At 43.1% G+C, this 16066-nt stretch overlaps 1 protein-coding gene across 2 annotated transcripts; it reads left to right on the forward strand.

The window, feature by feature from the left end:
- The first annotated feature begins 6599 nt into the window (after positions 1-6599).
- On the forward strand, positions 6600-12397 carry LOC123113186 (protein IQ-DOMAIN 5). Of its 2 annotated transcripts, none has more exons than XM_044534357.1 (7): positions 6600-6783; positions 7929-8082; positions 8985-9215; positions 9646-9873; positions 10429-10542; positions 11294-11789; positions 11939-12397. In XM_044534357.1, the coding sequence occupies exons 2-7, from the start codon at positions 7972-7974 to the stop codon at positions 12067-12069; spliced, it is 1311 nt and encodes a 436-aa protein (XP_044390292.1). In that variant the 5' UTR covers positions 6600-6783; positions 7929-7971; the 3' UTR covers positions 12070-12397. The 2 variants fall into 2 exon arrangements, with proteins under 2 accessions (XP_044390292.1, XP_044390293.1); XM_044534358.1 differs by having other exon boundaries at positions 9003-9215.
- Positions 12398-16066: the final 3669 nt, after the last annotated feature.

Genomic DNA, 16066 nt, shown 5'->3' on the forward strand with positions numbered 1-16066 from the left:
CTTGTACGAAAACTGTTAGCAGAAGAACATTCGTTCTCAAGGGACCACAGAATCTCGCAACTATACTGCACACTGCATTGCTCTTGTGAGTACCTCTTGCCCTGTATGACCATACTTACTTTCATAGCTGTTTGATTATGTAGCATCACTGCACATGTTAGCCTCGTAATCGTCCATTTGGTGGACATTATAAGATCCGTATGGACTCTTACATAAATTTAGAATCAACCCAATGCTTTTGAAGAGGTTTAGCTCTGCAGTCCTCTTGTAAGGACTGAACATGGTCTATTACTGTACTTACATTAACAGCTACTCCCTCCGTCCCATAATATAAGCATGTTTTGTACAGTACAACAGTGTTCAAAACACTCCTGTATTATGGGAAGAGGGATTGGTTCATTTTGTAGCATTCTGCATCTTATCTCCCTCGCCCACCATTTACTTAAAAAGATCAGATCTATATTTAATCTTACCAACAAGTAGAATACACAGACAATGCCAGTGCAGAAGGGTAGCCCATTTCTCTTGTCAGTACATTTTGTCCTGTAACGCTTGTACTTCCAGGGATTCGTAGTTGATTATGTAGCATCAATCTGCATCTTATCTTCATTATCCTCTATCCCTTCCAGTATTATCATATCTATAATTACTCTCTACAAAATGTAGAGTACAGGTAATGCTTATGAAGAAGATTCTCTGCTAAAATTCTTGAGTTATCCTTCCCTTGACATGGAGAAGGGCATTATAAAGCCGGTGTTAACTGTTAATGTAAGTCAGTCCTTCTAAAGCCTTTATCCTCAACTGCTGTTTAATTTGCTCATACTCCCTATCGTTTACTGCTGTTTAGTTTGCTGTTTCTACCAAAATGCATGTTCGCAAGAACCGTAAGTTCTAAGTTTTACTTGTAAACCAAATTCCTTATTCATACCATGCACATTACTTAATACTCCCGATATGTATGCTTGTTTTGTGGATCTATAATCCAGTGTGTGGTGAAGCTGCCCACGTTTGCACCTTGTCATCTCCTGTTTTATCTTACTGATGTGGCTGATGATATGAACAACAAGCCATGCACATTATCCAAAATAGATACAATGATTTTCTTTGCCCTTCATCTATGCTTGTTATGTTGACATGGTAATCCAGTAGTGTGGTGAAGCTCCCCGCATTATGAACAATGCCAAATTATGCTATTGATATTTTGAACTTACTCTTTATTTTCTAATTTGAAATTGGATAGAACTGACAGCACAGTTATCATCTTTGTTTATACACGTGCAAAACCTGTCACTCTCTGCTTTGTTTCAGGGTGATATGCCTGATGGCATGCACAAGTCTGCTGAAGGCTGTGAGACAAACCCAACATATATTGCAGCAAAGAAGGCAAAACATCTTGAAGATAGCGAGACAACCCCAAAGTCTTGTCTTGATGCAGTGTTCAAGTTACTTGAGACTAACAGTCAGACAAGCTCACAGAATTCGTTGTCTGAATCAGTTCGACTTCTGCAGTCCCAAGTTCTAGCAGAAAGGCATTCTACAACTCAACTTCGACTTGAAGTCCTATCTCTAAGAAAGATTGCGGAGAACACCAATGAGAACCTCATCGCTAAATAGCTACACCTGGAAGCTATGACCGACATGCTAGGCCGGTCTCACAGCCTTGCTCAGCAGCTTGCGCAACAGTTCCCCTGCAAGGCTAACCTTTCTTGAACTGTCTTGGAAGTGGTTCGGTTTAGTATTATTTTGTTACGCTGCAATGGTGCCCAGTTTTTGTAATTTGCTTCTTCGTTGCGCTTTATGATCACTGGTGGTGAACTTTGATGCCCAGTGGATGTAATATACCTTAAATCCTTTATTGTATAGTGTAGGTTTATTCTTAGTTACTATGCCGTAATTTCTTTATTGTATAGAGTAGGTTTGTTCTTCATTCCTACTAGTTACTGCCATCATTCGCTATCTGAAAAAAAATCAGATGTAGTCGATCGGGCCGAAATATTCGACTCTAACGGGACAGGTTTTTAGCGGGCCACAATTGGGCCGGCATGCGTCTTTCTTGGGCCTGAATGATTGGGGCCTTCACACATTGCGCCAGGCCCAAACTTACACCGGCCTATATTTTAGTTGGGCCTTTTGTCGACCCAACGCTTAGTTTGGCCCAGGTAGCGTTGGGACATTAACAGGCAGAATATTGTACTGGCCTGTTACGGCTGAGATGAAACCACGGGCCTTTAGCAGGCCAAAATGCATGTTGGGCCTCAATTTTCACTAGTCGTCAACGAGCCTTCAGCAGGCCGAAATGTAGACCGGGCCTTTTTGGGCCCAGTTAGCTCACGGGCTGTTACCAGGCCGAAACATATCTCGGGCCTTAGTTGGCCCACTGATATCATGGGCCTTTAAGAGGCCGAAAGCTTAGTACAAGCATCAACGGGCCAAATTACGCGACAGGCCTTTAACAGGCCCAAAGTCACGTTGGGCTTAACTATTGCCACCTTTAGCACGGGCCGTTAGTGGGCCCGATGTCCCGTCGGACCATATATGGCCCATGGGCAGCACGGGCCATTCCTAGGCCGAAAGTCACACCGGGCTGAAATGGGCCCATGTCTACATCAGGCCTCTAACAGGCCAAAAGTCACTGGGCTGTAGTTGGGCCCAAATATTTGGCGAACAATTAACGCGCCAGATCTGGCTTCGGGCCGCAAATGGGCCCAAATATTGGACGAACACTTCTACGACAGCACAGGTATGACTATCTTGATTCTGTCATAAAATCATCATGGATGTACATGCATGAAAGAAAACGCGACCTACTGTGACAAACACGTATCATCACAAAAGTGTATTTTTTTTGTAGTGTTGCCCTTTCTCACCTTGAGAGTTGGTGCAAACTTCGCCGGTGCATCCAAACCCCGTGATACGATACGCTCTATCACACATAAACCTCCTTATATCTTCCTCAAAAAAGCCACCATACCTACCTATTATGGTATTTCCATAGCCATTCCGAGATATATTGCCATGCAACTTTCCACCGTTCCGTTTATTATGACACGCTCCATCATTGTCATATTGGAGCATTGTCCCATGTGAGAAAAGGATGATAGAGACTATGATTCCCCCACAAGTCGGGATGAGACTCCGGACTTTATGAAAAATAAAAGAGGCCAAAGAAGCCCAAATAAAAAAAATGAGAGAAAAAGAGAGAAGGGACAATGTTACTATCCTTTTTCCACACTTGTGCTTCAAAGTAGCACCATGATCCTCATGATAGAGAGCCTCCTATGTTGTCACTTTCATATACTAGTGGGAATTTTTCATTATAGAACTTGGCTTGTATATTCAATGATGGGCTTCCTCAAATTGCCCTAGGTCTTCGTGAGCAAGCAAGTTGGATGCACACCCACTTAGTTTCTTTTTGATGAGCTTTCATACATTTATAGCTCTAGTGCATCCGTTGCATGGCAATCCCTACTCCTCGCATTGACATCAATTGATGGGCATCTCCATATAGCACGTTGATTAGCCGCGTCAATATGAGACTTTCTCCTTTTTGTCTTCTCACATAATCCCTATCATCATACTCTAATCCACCCAAAGTGCTATATCCATGGCTTACGCTCATGTATTGCGTGAGGGCTGAAAAAGCTGAAGCGCGTTAAAAAGTATGAACCAATTGCTTGGCTGAAACCGGGGTTGTGCATGATGGGAGCATTTTGTGTGATGAAAATGAAGCATAGCCTAACTATATGATTTTGTAGGGATAAGCTTTCTTTGGCTATGTTATTTTGATAAGACATGATTACTTTGTTAGTATGCTTGAATTATTACTATTTTTATGTTAACATTAAACTTTTATCTTGAATCTTTTGGATCTGAACATTCATGCCACAATAAAAAAAATTACATTGAGAAATATGCTAGGTAGCATTCCACATCAAAAATTCTGTTTTTATCATTTACCTACTCGAGGACGAGCAGGAATTAAGCTTGGGGATGCTTGATACGTCTCCAACGTATCTATAATATTTTATTGTTCCATGCTATTATACTACGTGTTTTGGATGTTTAATGGGCTTTACTAAGCATTTTTATATTATTTTTGGGACTAACCTATTAACCAGAGGCCCAGCCCAAATTGCTGTTTTTTTGCCTATTTCAGCGTTTCGCAGAAAAGGAATATCAAATGGAGTCCAAACGGAATGAAACCTTCGGGAGAGTTATTTTTGGAACAAACGCAATCCAGGAGACTTGGAGTGGATGTCAAGAAAGAAACGAGGCGGCCACGAGGCAGGGAGGCGCACCCCAGGGGGTGGGCGCGCCCCCCACCCTCGTGGGCCCCTCGTGGCCCCCCTGACCGACTTCCTTCGCCTATATATACTCATATACCCTAAAAACATCCAGGAGCACCACGAAACCCTATTTCCACCACCGCAACCTTCTGTACCCGTGAGATCCCATCTTGGGGCCTTTTCCGGTGCTCCACCGGAGGGGGAATCAATCACGGAGGGCTTCTACATGAACACCATAGCCTCTCCGATGAAGTGTGAGTAGTTTACCATAGACCTTCGGGTCCATAGTTATTAGCTAGATGGCTTCTTCTCTCTCTTTGATTCTCAATACAAAGTTCTCCTTGATCTTCTTGGAGATCTATTCGATGTAATTCTTTTTATGGTGTGTTTGTCGAGATCCGATGAATTGTGGGTTTATGATCAAGATTATCTATGAACAATATTTGAATCTCCTCTGAATTATTTTATGTATGATTGGTTATCTTTGCAAGTCTCTTCGAATTATCAGTTTGGTTTGGCCTACTAGATTGATCTTTCTTGCAATGGGAGAAGTGCTTAGCTTTGGGTTCAATCTTGCGGTGTCCTTTCCCAGTGACAGCAGGGGCATCAAGGCACGTATTGTATTGTTGACATCGAGGATAAAAAGATGGGGTTTATATCATACTGCTTGAGTTTATCCCTCTACATCATGTCATCTTGCCTAATGCGTTACTCTGTTCTTATGAACTTAATACTCTAGATGCATGCTGAATAGCGGTCGATGTGTGGAGTAATAGTAGTAGATGCAGAATCGTTTTGATCTACTTGTCGCGGACGTGATGCCTATATACATGATCATGCCTAGATATTCTCATAACTATGCACTTTTTTATCAATTGCACGACAGTAATTTGTTCACCCACCGTAATTACTTATGCTATCTTGAGAGAAGCCACTAGTGAGACCTATGGCCTCGGGTCTATTTTCCATCATATAAGTTTCCGATCTACTTTATTTTGCAATCTTTACTTTCCAATCTATATCATAAAAATATTGAAAATATTTATCTTATTATTATCTCTATTAGATTCACTTTTGCAAGTAGCCGTGAAGGGATTGACAGCCCCTTTATCACGTTGGTTGCAAGGTTCTTATTTGTTTGTGTAGGTACGAGGGATTTGTGTGTAGCCTCCTACTGGATTGATACCTTGGTTCTTCAAAACTGAGGGAAATACTTACGCTACTTTGCTACATCACCCTTTCCTCTTCAAGGGAAAACCAACGCATGCTCAAGAGGTAGCATTGCGCCGACCCGCCAGCTTGTCACACCTAGTAGCCATGGTATGCTACAACTGCTTCATCGATCATATGACAGAGGATCATCCCCATCAACTCCATGTACACGTCGTCATATGCAGTCTCACCCAGTTGACACATACTGGCGAACAGAGAGCGAGCACCAAGCTGATCCACGCCCGACGTTCACGACCGGACAAGCTGCAACGACGGTGAGTCCATGAAATGGGACGGCACCGCGTTGACGTCGATGCAATACGACACGCGGCGGCGACGGCCGAGTACTACGGTTGGCGATTGAGTTGCTTGGCGACCTAGAAGTAGGGCGGCTGAAATTGCTCCGGCCAGGGCGCGTGTGCATGGACGGGGGCGGCGACGCTTGCCCGACCTCTTCCCATCATCTCCCCCCTGCCCGACCCCTGCCCTGTCCCCGCCCCTACTAGGGGCCCGCCTCTTGATCCTTTGTCTTCTTTTTGAGGCGGCGGGCTTCCTGTGTTGCCGAGTTGATCTTGTGTGGTGACCACCTTCTCTTGATCCTCCACCTCTGCCGGCTCCGGCAGCTCTTCATACGGGTCCAGGTGCGGCGAAAGGTGAAATCGCAGGAATTAGGGAGGAGGGGGGCAACGAACGGGAGCGGAGAGGGTGAGGAATGGGGTTTTGGCATAGAAATAGTGCGGACCGCTCCAAAAGCGCGGGCTCCGCTTCGTTTTTGATGGGTCGGGGTTGTCAGAGTCCAATGTGGCGGGGGTTCGGACTCCCGCAAAGCCCCTCCTAGTTTGTGTCCGATTTGCTGGTTTTTGGACAGCCTGGCGTGTCCACGGACAAATACAGAACCGTATTGGATAACAAACTGCGCCAGGACAACTCGGTTCGGATGTATGCTGGCAATTTAAAGGTCTTATAAAAAATGGAGTACATGTGTGGTTTGGGTAAAAAATATTTACTCAACAACTCATGGGTGGCAAGAGATAAAACTGAGGTTTCAGACTTTTCTATGTCAGCACTCAACAGATCATTTCAATGTGAGCTCATGTCCTTTTTTTTATTTGCTTCGAAGAAACGAAAAGTGCGAACAAGAGGGAGAGAAGAAGAGTACACCCCGAGGCAGAAAAGAAGAGGGGCTCACGACGCGCGACAGAAGAGGCGAGCGGCGGAAGGGGAGGGAGGGAATGCTCTCCACTCTCCAGCTTCCTGGTCTCAGGCCGTCGTCTTCGGCGCCCAGGTGAGTCCCAGCCTCCCAACCCATCCTTCCCATGCCAAGAATCCCCCATCCCGTAGGCACTTCGATGAGCGCCTCTGTGCTGCGCGTTCATCTCCGGTGCGATTTGGTCTGATTCGAGACCCCCGACTGAATGATTGACGGGCCTGCTCTTTGATTCGAGTCCCGTTTTCACCAGATTTTGGGGGGAATTTCGTGACGTCCGAGCTCTGCTTCCCTCTGCTCGCTCGTCTGGCGGCCTGTGGTTCTGAACTCCTGATTTGTGCGCGCGTTCGGTGGCTTGGAACTGCCGTCGCGGGTACACACGGTGTGTGTTTTGTTGATTTTTTGCTTGGAACTGCCATCGATGTCCTTGCATTTCTGCAAGATTTATACGGAGTGTTGTAAAGAGGTTCTGTTGACAATCTCCGCCCGCCCCCCTCTTTTTCTTGCTCACCAAAGCTGGGTTTCTTTTGGGGGCTGGCCATGTCTTCATGCGCTGTAAAGTTTACAGTGAAGAACCTTCAAGGTGAAAGTTTTGCGTCGCCTGCAGCCCTTGAAATCTTCGTGTTGGAATGCATCCCTCTTGGCTGGGAATTTTCCGTGAGTTCTGCTCAGTTTTTAGCCGCATTCGCAGAGTTCAAATGTTGCTTAATTTTTTGCAGAACCATGGCAAAGCTTCTGAAAGTCTGCTTCTCTTACTTTCTGGGTTTGATACTAGTCTGTATGGCGCATATCCCCGGATGGCCTGCTGAACTGTTCTTCGATTTCGGCCTGGCGTGCAAAACATTCTTGCGTGTACCGTATATTAGGTAGTGGAGTAGGATTACCCATCAGCATCTCTGCTAGTCTGCTGCCGCAGTCTTGATTGGTATTGTATACTTTCCTGGCAAACCATCAGCGAAGGAATGACAGAATCTTTTTGTTGCTTCCAACTGACCTTATCACACAACCTAGGTTCTTTACTGGACTGCCAGTAATCATTGGAAGCAACTTGCATGTGCTAGCTCTTATTGTAGGATGCATTGCTCGAGATTCTAACAATTGTTATGTAGTTTTTCTTGGTTTGAAGCTGTGAGTCATCTTTGTACTTTTACTTAAGTTTCAAGCAGAAGCAGCTTTGCTTGTTTAGCACAGTAACATTACAATATTCTGAAATCTGAATGCAGGTCTCAGGCCCTCTGATTAGAGGAAAGGAAAGGTTGGGTTATAATGGGTATTTCAGCCAAGTGGATTAAATCACTGGTTCGCATAAGAAAGCAGGAAAAGGGACGGAATTCAGAAACTCAAGAAAACGCACAAAATGCCGAGAGCAGTGAAGCTGTAAGTCATCGTATCCGCCTTGTGTTTTATAGTGTGTAATCATAATGAATGGCTGAACTATGAGGTGTGGACCTATGATTAGTTTGTTTGTCTTTTGTTTTTGTTTTCTTCTCTTATGAACACAGCTTGATAGGTGCGCATGCTTTTGGTTTTTGTCTTTCTATGGGGGATTTGGGAACATGACAAATCTTAACGAATGAACAAAACTGCAGAAGTGGATGGTGTACCAAATTTGGTTTGTCAGATGCCAAACAAGTGCTGTTGTTGGCATGTCTTTGTCATGGGCTTGCTGCTCAACAGCTCTGCTCCACTGTCAATAGTTCCAAAATCAGAGTTACTCTGCGTATGCCAGTGTTGTATCAACACTATAAAAAAAACATGCAGAAGGATAGGGCTGTCAAAAAACGGCTGGCTTCAACCTGTCTAACCGTGGTTCAAACTTTGATACTTATTTTTTTATTTTTTTCAATTGTCTGTAACAGACAGCTGGTTGATTTGTGCACCACTAGATGATTGCATTATCCTTTATTCTTTCAAGTAATGTTTTTATTTTATTTTGAGATATCTTATTTATTTTTAGTTCTCAAAGCATCAGTTTGTAAATTTGACCAAACTAAACTTCCAGCAACTGAAGGAGTTTGCATTTTATTTACATATAGCTGCTGTAAGAGTTCTGATACACTACTTATTTTATTTCTACTTAAATCAACCTTAAGTATGAGTGTGAATGTGTGATATGTATTATAGGCTGTCGTGCACCTCATACTATAGTGTTACTTTGCAAGCATGAATTCCTAATTAGCAGTGTACACTATTAAGGTTTTGATTTTTTTTGAATTCCCACTTGGCTTACAAGTCTTACTGCTCCACTTTTCGAATGATGATTTTGATAAATATTGTAGAGCTCTTCTGCTCGACAGCTACACAAAAGAAAGCATTCTGTGGATCCCGCATTAGAAGAACTTGCAGTACCTAGTGAAGCATCGACGGATGGCACCAACACCCAGTTCGGTTCGAATTCTATTTCATCAGAAAGTGCATCACGTGATGTGCATGTTTCTCAGACCGAAGAACTTCCTAGAGAAGGGGATTTGGCTGCAACAGTTATTCAGTCTGCATTTCGGGCATTCTTGGTATGCTATATCTTTGAGCTGCGTCGTGTTAAACAATGCATAGCATCATGTACTCTCTTTGGCACGTCGAGAAAGCAATGTAACCACTCATCATATAGTGAATGTGCCCATATTCATGTTTCTATTATTTATTTTATTAAACCCGGAGATTGTCAGCCAATACAAAGGTCAAGCGGTTATATACATTATTAAGAGAATCCAAGAAGAACATAAAAACAGAGATTTGTTGTTAGGGTTTCATAGTTAATTCTTCAATGACCAGGAAATGAAAAGTGAAAACAAATCTTTATCTCCTGAATTAAAATTATAAGTTGTCTAGATATGTAGTTATTTCTTATTCGTGTAATATTTTAGCTCATGGTTGCTAGCATCCATCATAGTTGGCTGGTTCTGACATCTTGATCTCTTATGTTGCTTCTATACATAATAGGCTAGGCGGGCTTTACGAGCACTCAAAGGTATAGTTCTACTCCAGGCCCTTGTGAGGGGCTATATTGTGAGAAAGCAGACAGCAGAAACACTTCAGTGTATGCATGAGTTGGTAAGAGCTGAAGCTCGTGTGAGAGCAAGGCAAGCCGGTGTTGCATTAGAAAACCAAGTGGCACGGAAAAAGGTCCCTGAGCAAGATGATTGTGAGAACCATGTTCGAGAAATTGAGGTAGGCCATCTAATCCCTTAGAAATAAATATGCTGCTCTATGTCCCTAACTCCCGATCTATCATTCAGTTACACAAACTACACTTGTCATGGAAGGAGAGAAACTGGGCATTAGAGTTTAGTTTTACAAATTCAGCATATTAAATTTAATTACAAGTGGTATGCTAAAGGATGGAAGTACACATGCTGTCACACTAAACACGGTTCATTGGCTGACCTGGATTGAACTTGGGTTAGGGACAAGAAAATATTTTATTTAAGGGTTGACTTGCTCCTAACCACCAACCATGTAATATTCGGTTATTGTGTATCTATCCCAGCTGTATGCCCTGAATGAATGCCATTTTTCTTCAACCCTTTGATATTTTGCCAATTAATGCAGCAATAATATATTCATTGCGATTAGACCTGTTGATCATTAACATTGTTTTGGTCACCAGTTTTTTTTTCTGAAATGGAAAATTAAGGCAGGTCATACATGGGTGGCATAATTTTGTTTATCAACTAGATGCTGTTTAAGGGATAACTTTGTTTACTTCTGCAACAACAAATGCAGGAAGGCTGGTGTGGCGGTATTGGTTCTGTGGCAGAAATGCAAGCTAAAGTACTGAAAAGGCAGGAAGCTGCTGCAAAACGCGAGAGAGCGATGGCGTATGCATTGACCCATCAGGTAATTTTGGAGGGTACCATACCAGAATACCTTAACTAATTGAAACTTGTTAACTGAGGTTAACTTGATGATCTAGAATCAAACTGTTGTTGAATGTACACTTGTTCATGATCCATTAGTCAGGTCTGGAAGTTAATGCCACAAGCAAGAAGTCAATTAGCAGATATGTTTCATGCTTGCTCTGCTAGTGAATTATTTAACAGTCTAGTGAAAAAGACGTCAATTGTTTCATAGTAAATATTTTTTTAGAAACCTATGATCTGACTAAACCCACTATTGTGGTATTTTACCAAACAGTAATCCCATATATCTAATGTGCTTATGTTTTTCACTGGGGGGTGTTCTTTTTTCACCGGGTGCTGCGTATGTTTATGAACATAAACAACTGGTATGGTTAAAGGCACTTCTCTTGGAGGTCTAGAAATTCAGATAATAAACTAGTAGAAAATAGAAAGATCATGTACACTCGCTCAATAGTCGAGAGAAAGGAGAAAGTATTGCTCTTCTTATTCTGACGAGGCTAGATTAAATGGTTTACATTAACTAGATATGGAAAGGGCAATTGTTACAATCAGAAAAAAAGTTACTCTTTTTTAGGGGATGTTCAGTAGCTAGTTTAACATAGGTAGCATTTAGTAACGATCTTAACATGTAGACGACGATTAGTGCTCATGCTGAAAATTCTGTAATAATTTTTTGTACATCTGTTAACCTCTCCGAAGTCATTAACTTATGTTATTCTCTTAATCAGCGGCAAGCTGGTTTAAGGCAGCAGAAACCTACAAATCTGCAAGGATCCGAACTTGATGATGACCACTGGGGATCAAACTGGGTAGAGAGATGGGTGGCTGCACGTCCATGGGAGAACAGGTTGCTTGACAATAATGCAAAAGAGAGCATGCCAGTGTGTGATGATAATCAGGATGAGGAAATAAAATCTCAGGTCACACCAAAGGGCAAAGCGCCAACTTCAAGCACTCCTCCTAATGGCCTGAGCAAGAAGAAAGGTGCAAGCCACAGGAAGTCATATTCGGATATTAATTTCACTTCATTTGGGCGATCGTCAAGTGTACTGCCTTCCACCTCTCTGGGAACATCCAAACAGAAGCCGAAACTGGAAGATGAGGTTTTTGAGGAAGTCAGCTCCCAGCCCACAGATATAGCTCCCTTGGCTGTGCACAATCAGAAAGAAAGGCGCGGGCAGCTGAATACCTCGGCCAAGAAACGCCTGTCCCTGCCGAATAACGGTAAAATGCACAATAATCACAATCCATCCAGCGTTTTCATCGTTTTCTTAGCATACATTCTTGAATCCTAGAAGTATTTCTGCCTTTTCTGCCATGCATTTCCATGCACCAGCAGTATATAATCCAGCCAGTTTTGATGTTTCTAACAGTCGGCGGGGGAGCAGCAAAGGGGACAACCAACAGGAATCCGATGAACCGATCGAGCAGTGCTAAGTCTGACCTGAAACCACGGGCGAACGCGCCCAACCAAGCCCGGAAGCAAGTCGAGTTGCAGGCCTGATTGCACATACTACCGTTCCCAATGTGACCTGGGCAGATCTGTTCCCTTTCGTTCCTGGTGTGTCGTTTCTCCAGCTGTGCAGGCTTCATCTCCGTACATAATTTTTTCGGTAAAAAGATTGTGCATCTAGGTTGACAGGCGTGTTTCGACATTCCCATTGTGCATGGTTGCGGGTTGCCGACTGTCATTGGTGTTGTTGCGTTGTCTATTCTTGATTTTGCTTATGTTTTGCCATCTTTGTATGCTCTTCTAACTGCTGAAACAAGTGATTGTGCTGTTGTGCAGTCTTAATTTTTCATTTCTGGTGACAAACATGTTCACTCCTTCATTTCATTTTGTTTTAAGCATTCTTGCATCTGATCAATGGCTCGTTGCCGATGAACATATCTTTTTGAGGTTAATGTGTTTTCATAATATATGTATATTCGATGGTAATTTACGAGCTTCTGCTGCAGTGCTGCTCTCTATGATTGAGGTTTCATGTGGATCCTCTGCTATTGCAAAGCACCGGCCTCTGCTTGTACTGTTGCATCGTTGGGTGGTAGAGTACAATCATGCAGGTGAAAAGCTGCAACTTTTGCTGGATTTGTGTATGATTGGAACACGAGGCTCAACCTGCGCTTCCTTTGTTCGCCTCCCCTTCATCACGTGGTGTGCCATGAGGCTGCTCAGCGTTTTACCGCGGTACAAAAGATGATGCATATGATGATACTAGCAGCAGCAGGCGGCAGCTTATCGTCGCATGTGGCGCTGTTGCATGCATGAATGTGCAGTTACGGTGTGCCAATGAATTAACGTTGTTGCAGGACTTGCAACCTATCTAGCGGACACGCCAGTCCACAGCTCATGTGGGACTGCAGCTTCATGGTCCTGCACGCTGTAATACTAAGAACATCTCCAACAGGCACACAAAAACTGCTCCGCGCATTAAAATTCGGATTTTTTGGGTGTCGGACAGCTCCAGCAGAAACTGTAAAATAGTGCGCGCGCAAAAAAGGATTGGGCATGCGCTAAAAAGCTCTATCAGAAGCTGCAAATTTGAAACTCCATGGGCACTAGCACCCACGGTTTTATTGATATAGAAGAAGCATCCCTCATGAGAATTCCAGAAATTCGTCCCCGACGTGGATCGAACTCCACGTCGGGGACGAATTTCTGGAATTCTCATGAGGGATGCTTCTTCTATATCAATAAAACCGTGGGTGCTAGTGCCCATGGAGTTTCATTTTTTTTTCTTTTTTTTTAGAAGCTGCAAATTTGAGACGCCGGATTACACGCGCTTCACAATTTGCACTACGTGTTTTTTTGGGCGCACGTTTTTGGGCATCTGCTAAACCAATGTTGGGTCTGGTGCGCTAAAAGTGCTACAATGACACGCTAAAACTATTTTAGCGCGCGAAATTTTTATGCGCCTGTTGGAGATGCTCTAACATTTGGTCATCTTCCCTAAAAAACATTTGGTTATCTACTACGAAAGAGCTCAATGATTTGCAGTCTCAAAATATACTTTTGTCCTGCTTTTAAAGTACCAACCACAACCACATCCGAACAAATTCACAAAGTGCAAAAGAGAAACTAAGAGGTATGTTGGGCAACATCACAAAGTATGCCCAAAAGTGAAGACAAAATAAGATACACGACTCCTCTGACCCGAAGATCCCATAAAAATTTGGGTATTTTAGCACGCCCCTATCTTGCACCTCTAGTTCAAACCCCTTTCTTTTAGAAAGTGAACCTATTTTCAAAATGGGCATTTAAACGAAGTCTGAATGACCTGAAACATCTGCGTGGCCTTGTTATAGTCTAGAAAGGCTATGTTTAAAATTTCATGTTAACCAGAGTTTCGTTTGATGCCCGAACGATTAAATATGGAGCCACTATAGCTAGTTAATCAAATAGATAAACTTTCCCAATAAACCTTGCCTAATAGGGCTGCCCCCTTCCCTCCTCTTAGCGCAAAGAGCCCACCCAAATCCCATTGGTGGTCCAAAACCGTGGATCTACTAGGGGTTGACCCTGGTCTTGGCCAACAGCCATCTTGGAACCTGCTGTAGACGTTTGGGTCAGATTCGGAGAGCCAAGTGGACTTTTGATTTGGGTGTCAACCCATTTGGTGGTTTTCCTAGTCTTGGATATAGCTAGGGGCGTGGCGTGTCGTTTCGAAACTTTCGGTTCATGCCTATAATGAGTCAAAAACTGGTTTTGATAGGGGTGCGTGTGGGTACATTAATGCAATCCTACAGGGGGTAAATCTATTCGAATAGTTGTGTCCGCGGTTATGGACGACTTGGATCTTGTTGACTTGATCATAGTGCAACTTTAACAATAACAATTAAAACTTGCCAACCGTGCGAGTGCCTTGTGGGCTCTTCCACGTGTGGGATGCGAGGGGGAAGGCAAGGCTGTGTTATGGTTGTGCTATGTAGGTGAATAGAGTAGATGATGCACGTTCCATTTTACTTTTATGCATCTCACATATTATCTCTAATAGATGAAAGTTATAGCACGTCTCTGTGGAATAGGTGCTTGCGCCGCTAAACCAATTTACCCCTTTCTTTGAAACCTGTTGCATACAATAGTTTAGGTCCTCGTGAATCTTGTTGAGTACGTCATGTACTCACCCTTGCCATAACCATCATTGTATAGGATTGCTGCTACTACGATTAGACCAGGGCCAGGCCAGCAAAATCCATGGCCCTGTGCCAAAACTCTAGAATAGGCCCTACCTCACTAAAAAAACATAAATATAACTATATAGTAATGTAAAGATCATAATATCTTGCATAGCAATGGGGAATATGAAGAATCGTACCTTTTTATGGTTGTTCACTTAAATAATAATGTAAAGATCAATTCTACCTATTCTTCAGTTAAATGACATCATTCTTTGTGTTCCTTGAAATAAAATCTTTAATAACATCCTCATAGTCAATCTTCTCCAATACTTCACCGAGTTAAGTCCTCGATTTTTTTTCTTCAAACGCTTTTGGTAAACAGATTCATGTTTTTTAAATGAAGACATGAATCGGATCTTACAATGCTAATAGATGAAAATAATAAGATTAGCTACAAAGTTTCAGCAAAACTATATACGAAAACGAAATTGGTACTCACAACCAATGTAAGGGCTCAGGGAATGACCGGCTGTCGATGCAACGATGCTTGAGAAATAGGATTATGCGAACAACGAACTCTCCCTGCCTTACTGCCGGCTGTGCTCCTGCCTTCTGCTCGAAGTATTCCTGTCTCTGTTGCTGGCTCGTTGCCTCGATGGCGCTGGCCGTAGCTGCTGCACGAAGAAATGAAGGGAAGGGACACTTCGACCGATGGGTCTTTATCGCTATTTTTTTGATAGAATCTTGATCTGTAGTTGATCGATGGCAGCTGTAGGCATACACCATACGTTGAGGCATGAAAAGCAGAGAGGAGGCGTCGCGATCGGGAGCAGCAGGCACGCTAGGAGGCCCAGGACAGAGGCTAGCGAGAGTAGAGAACAACAGGCCCATCTATCGCTAATGAAGCGTAGCACTACTCCATAAAAGTTTTGAACCCCCCTGTGCGACCGCACAGCTTGCACACCCCTAGGACCGGGCTGGATTAGACTCTTGTTGGATACTACCTCCGTCCTGGTTTATAGGTCCCCTTTGTAGTTTGTGCCAAATTTTGACTAAAGATTTAACTAACAAAATGTTAATGCATATCAAGAAAAAATATCTCGTTGGATTCGTATTTCAACATAGTTTTCAAAAATATAACGTTTGGTGACATGTATAAACATTTTGTTAGTTTAATCGATGGTCAAAATTTGGCACAAAATACAATGGGGACCAATAAACCTGGACGGAGGTAGTACTACATGGACTGGTGCGACGACGAGTAGATAGGAGATCCCGGGTAGCAGCCCGAGACCCTAGGATGAGAACCAATTTGCCTTTTCGTTCTAGGCTCTACATGCATTTGATCTACTCAATACTCAGACTCGTTATGTAATGGATGT

This window comes from Triticum aestivum, chromosome 5B, assembly GCF_018294505.1.
Source record: "Triticum aestivum cultivar Chinese Spring chromosome 5B, IWGSC CS RefSeq v2.1, whole genome shotgun sequence".
NCBI classification, from domain to species: domain Eukaryota; kingdom Viridiplantae; phylum Streptophyta; class Magnoliopsida; order Poales; family Poaceae; genus Triticum; species Triticum aestivum.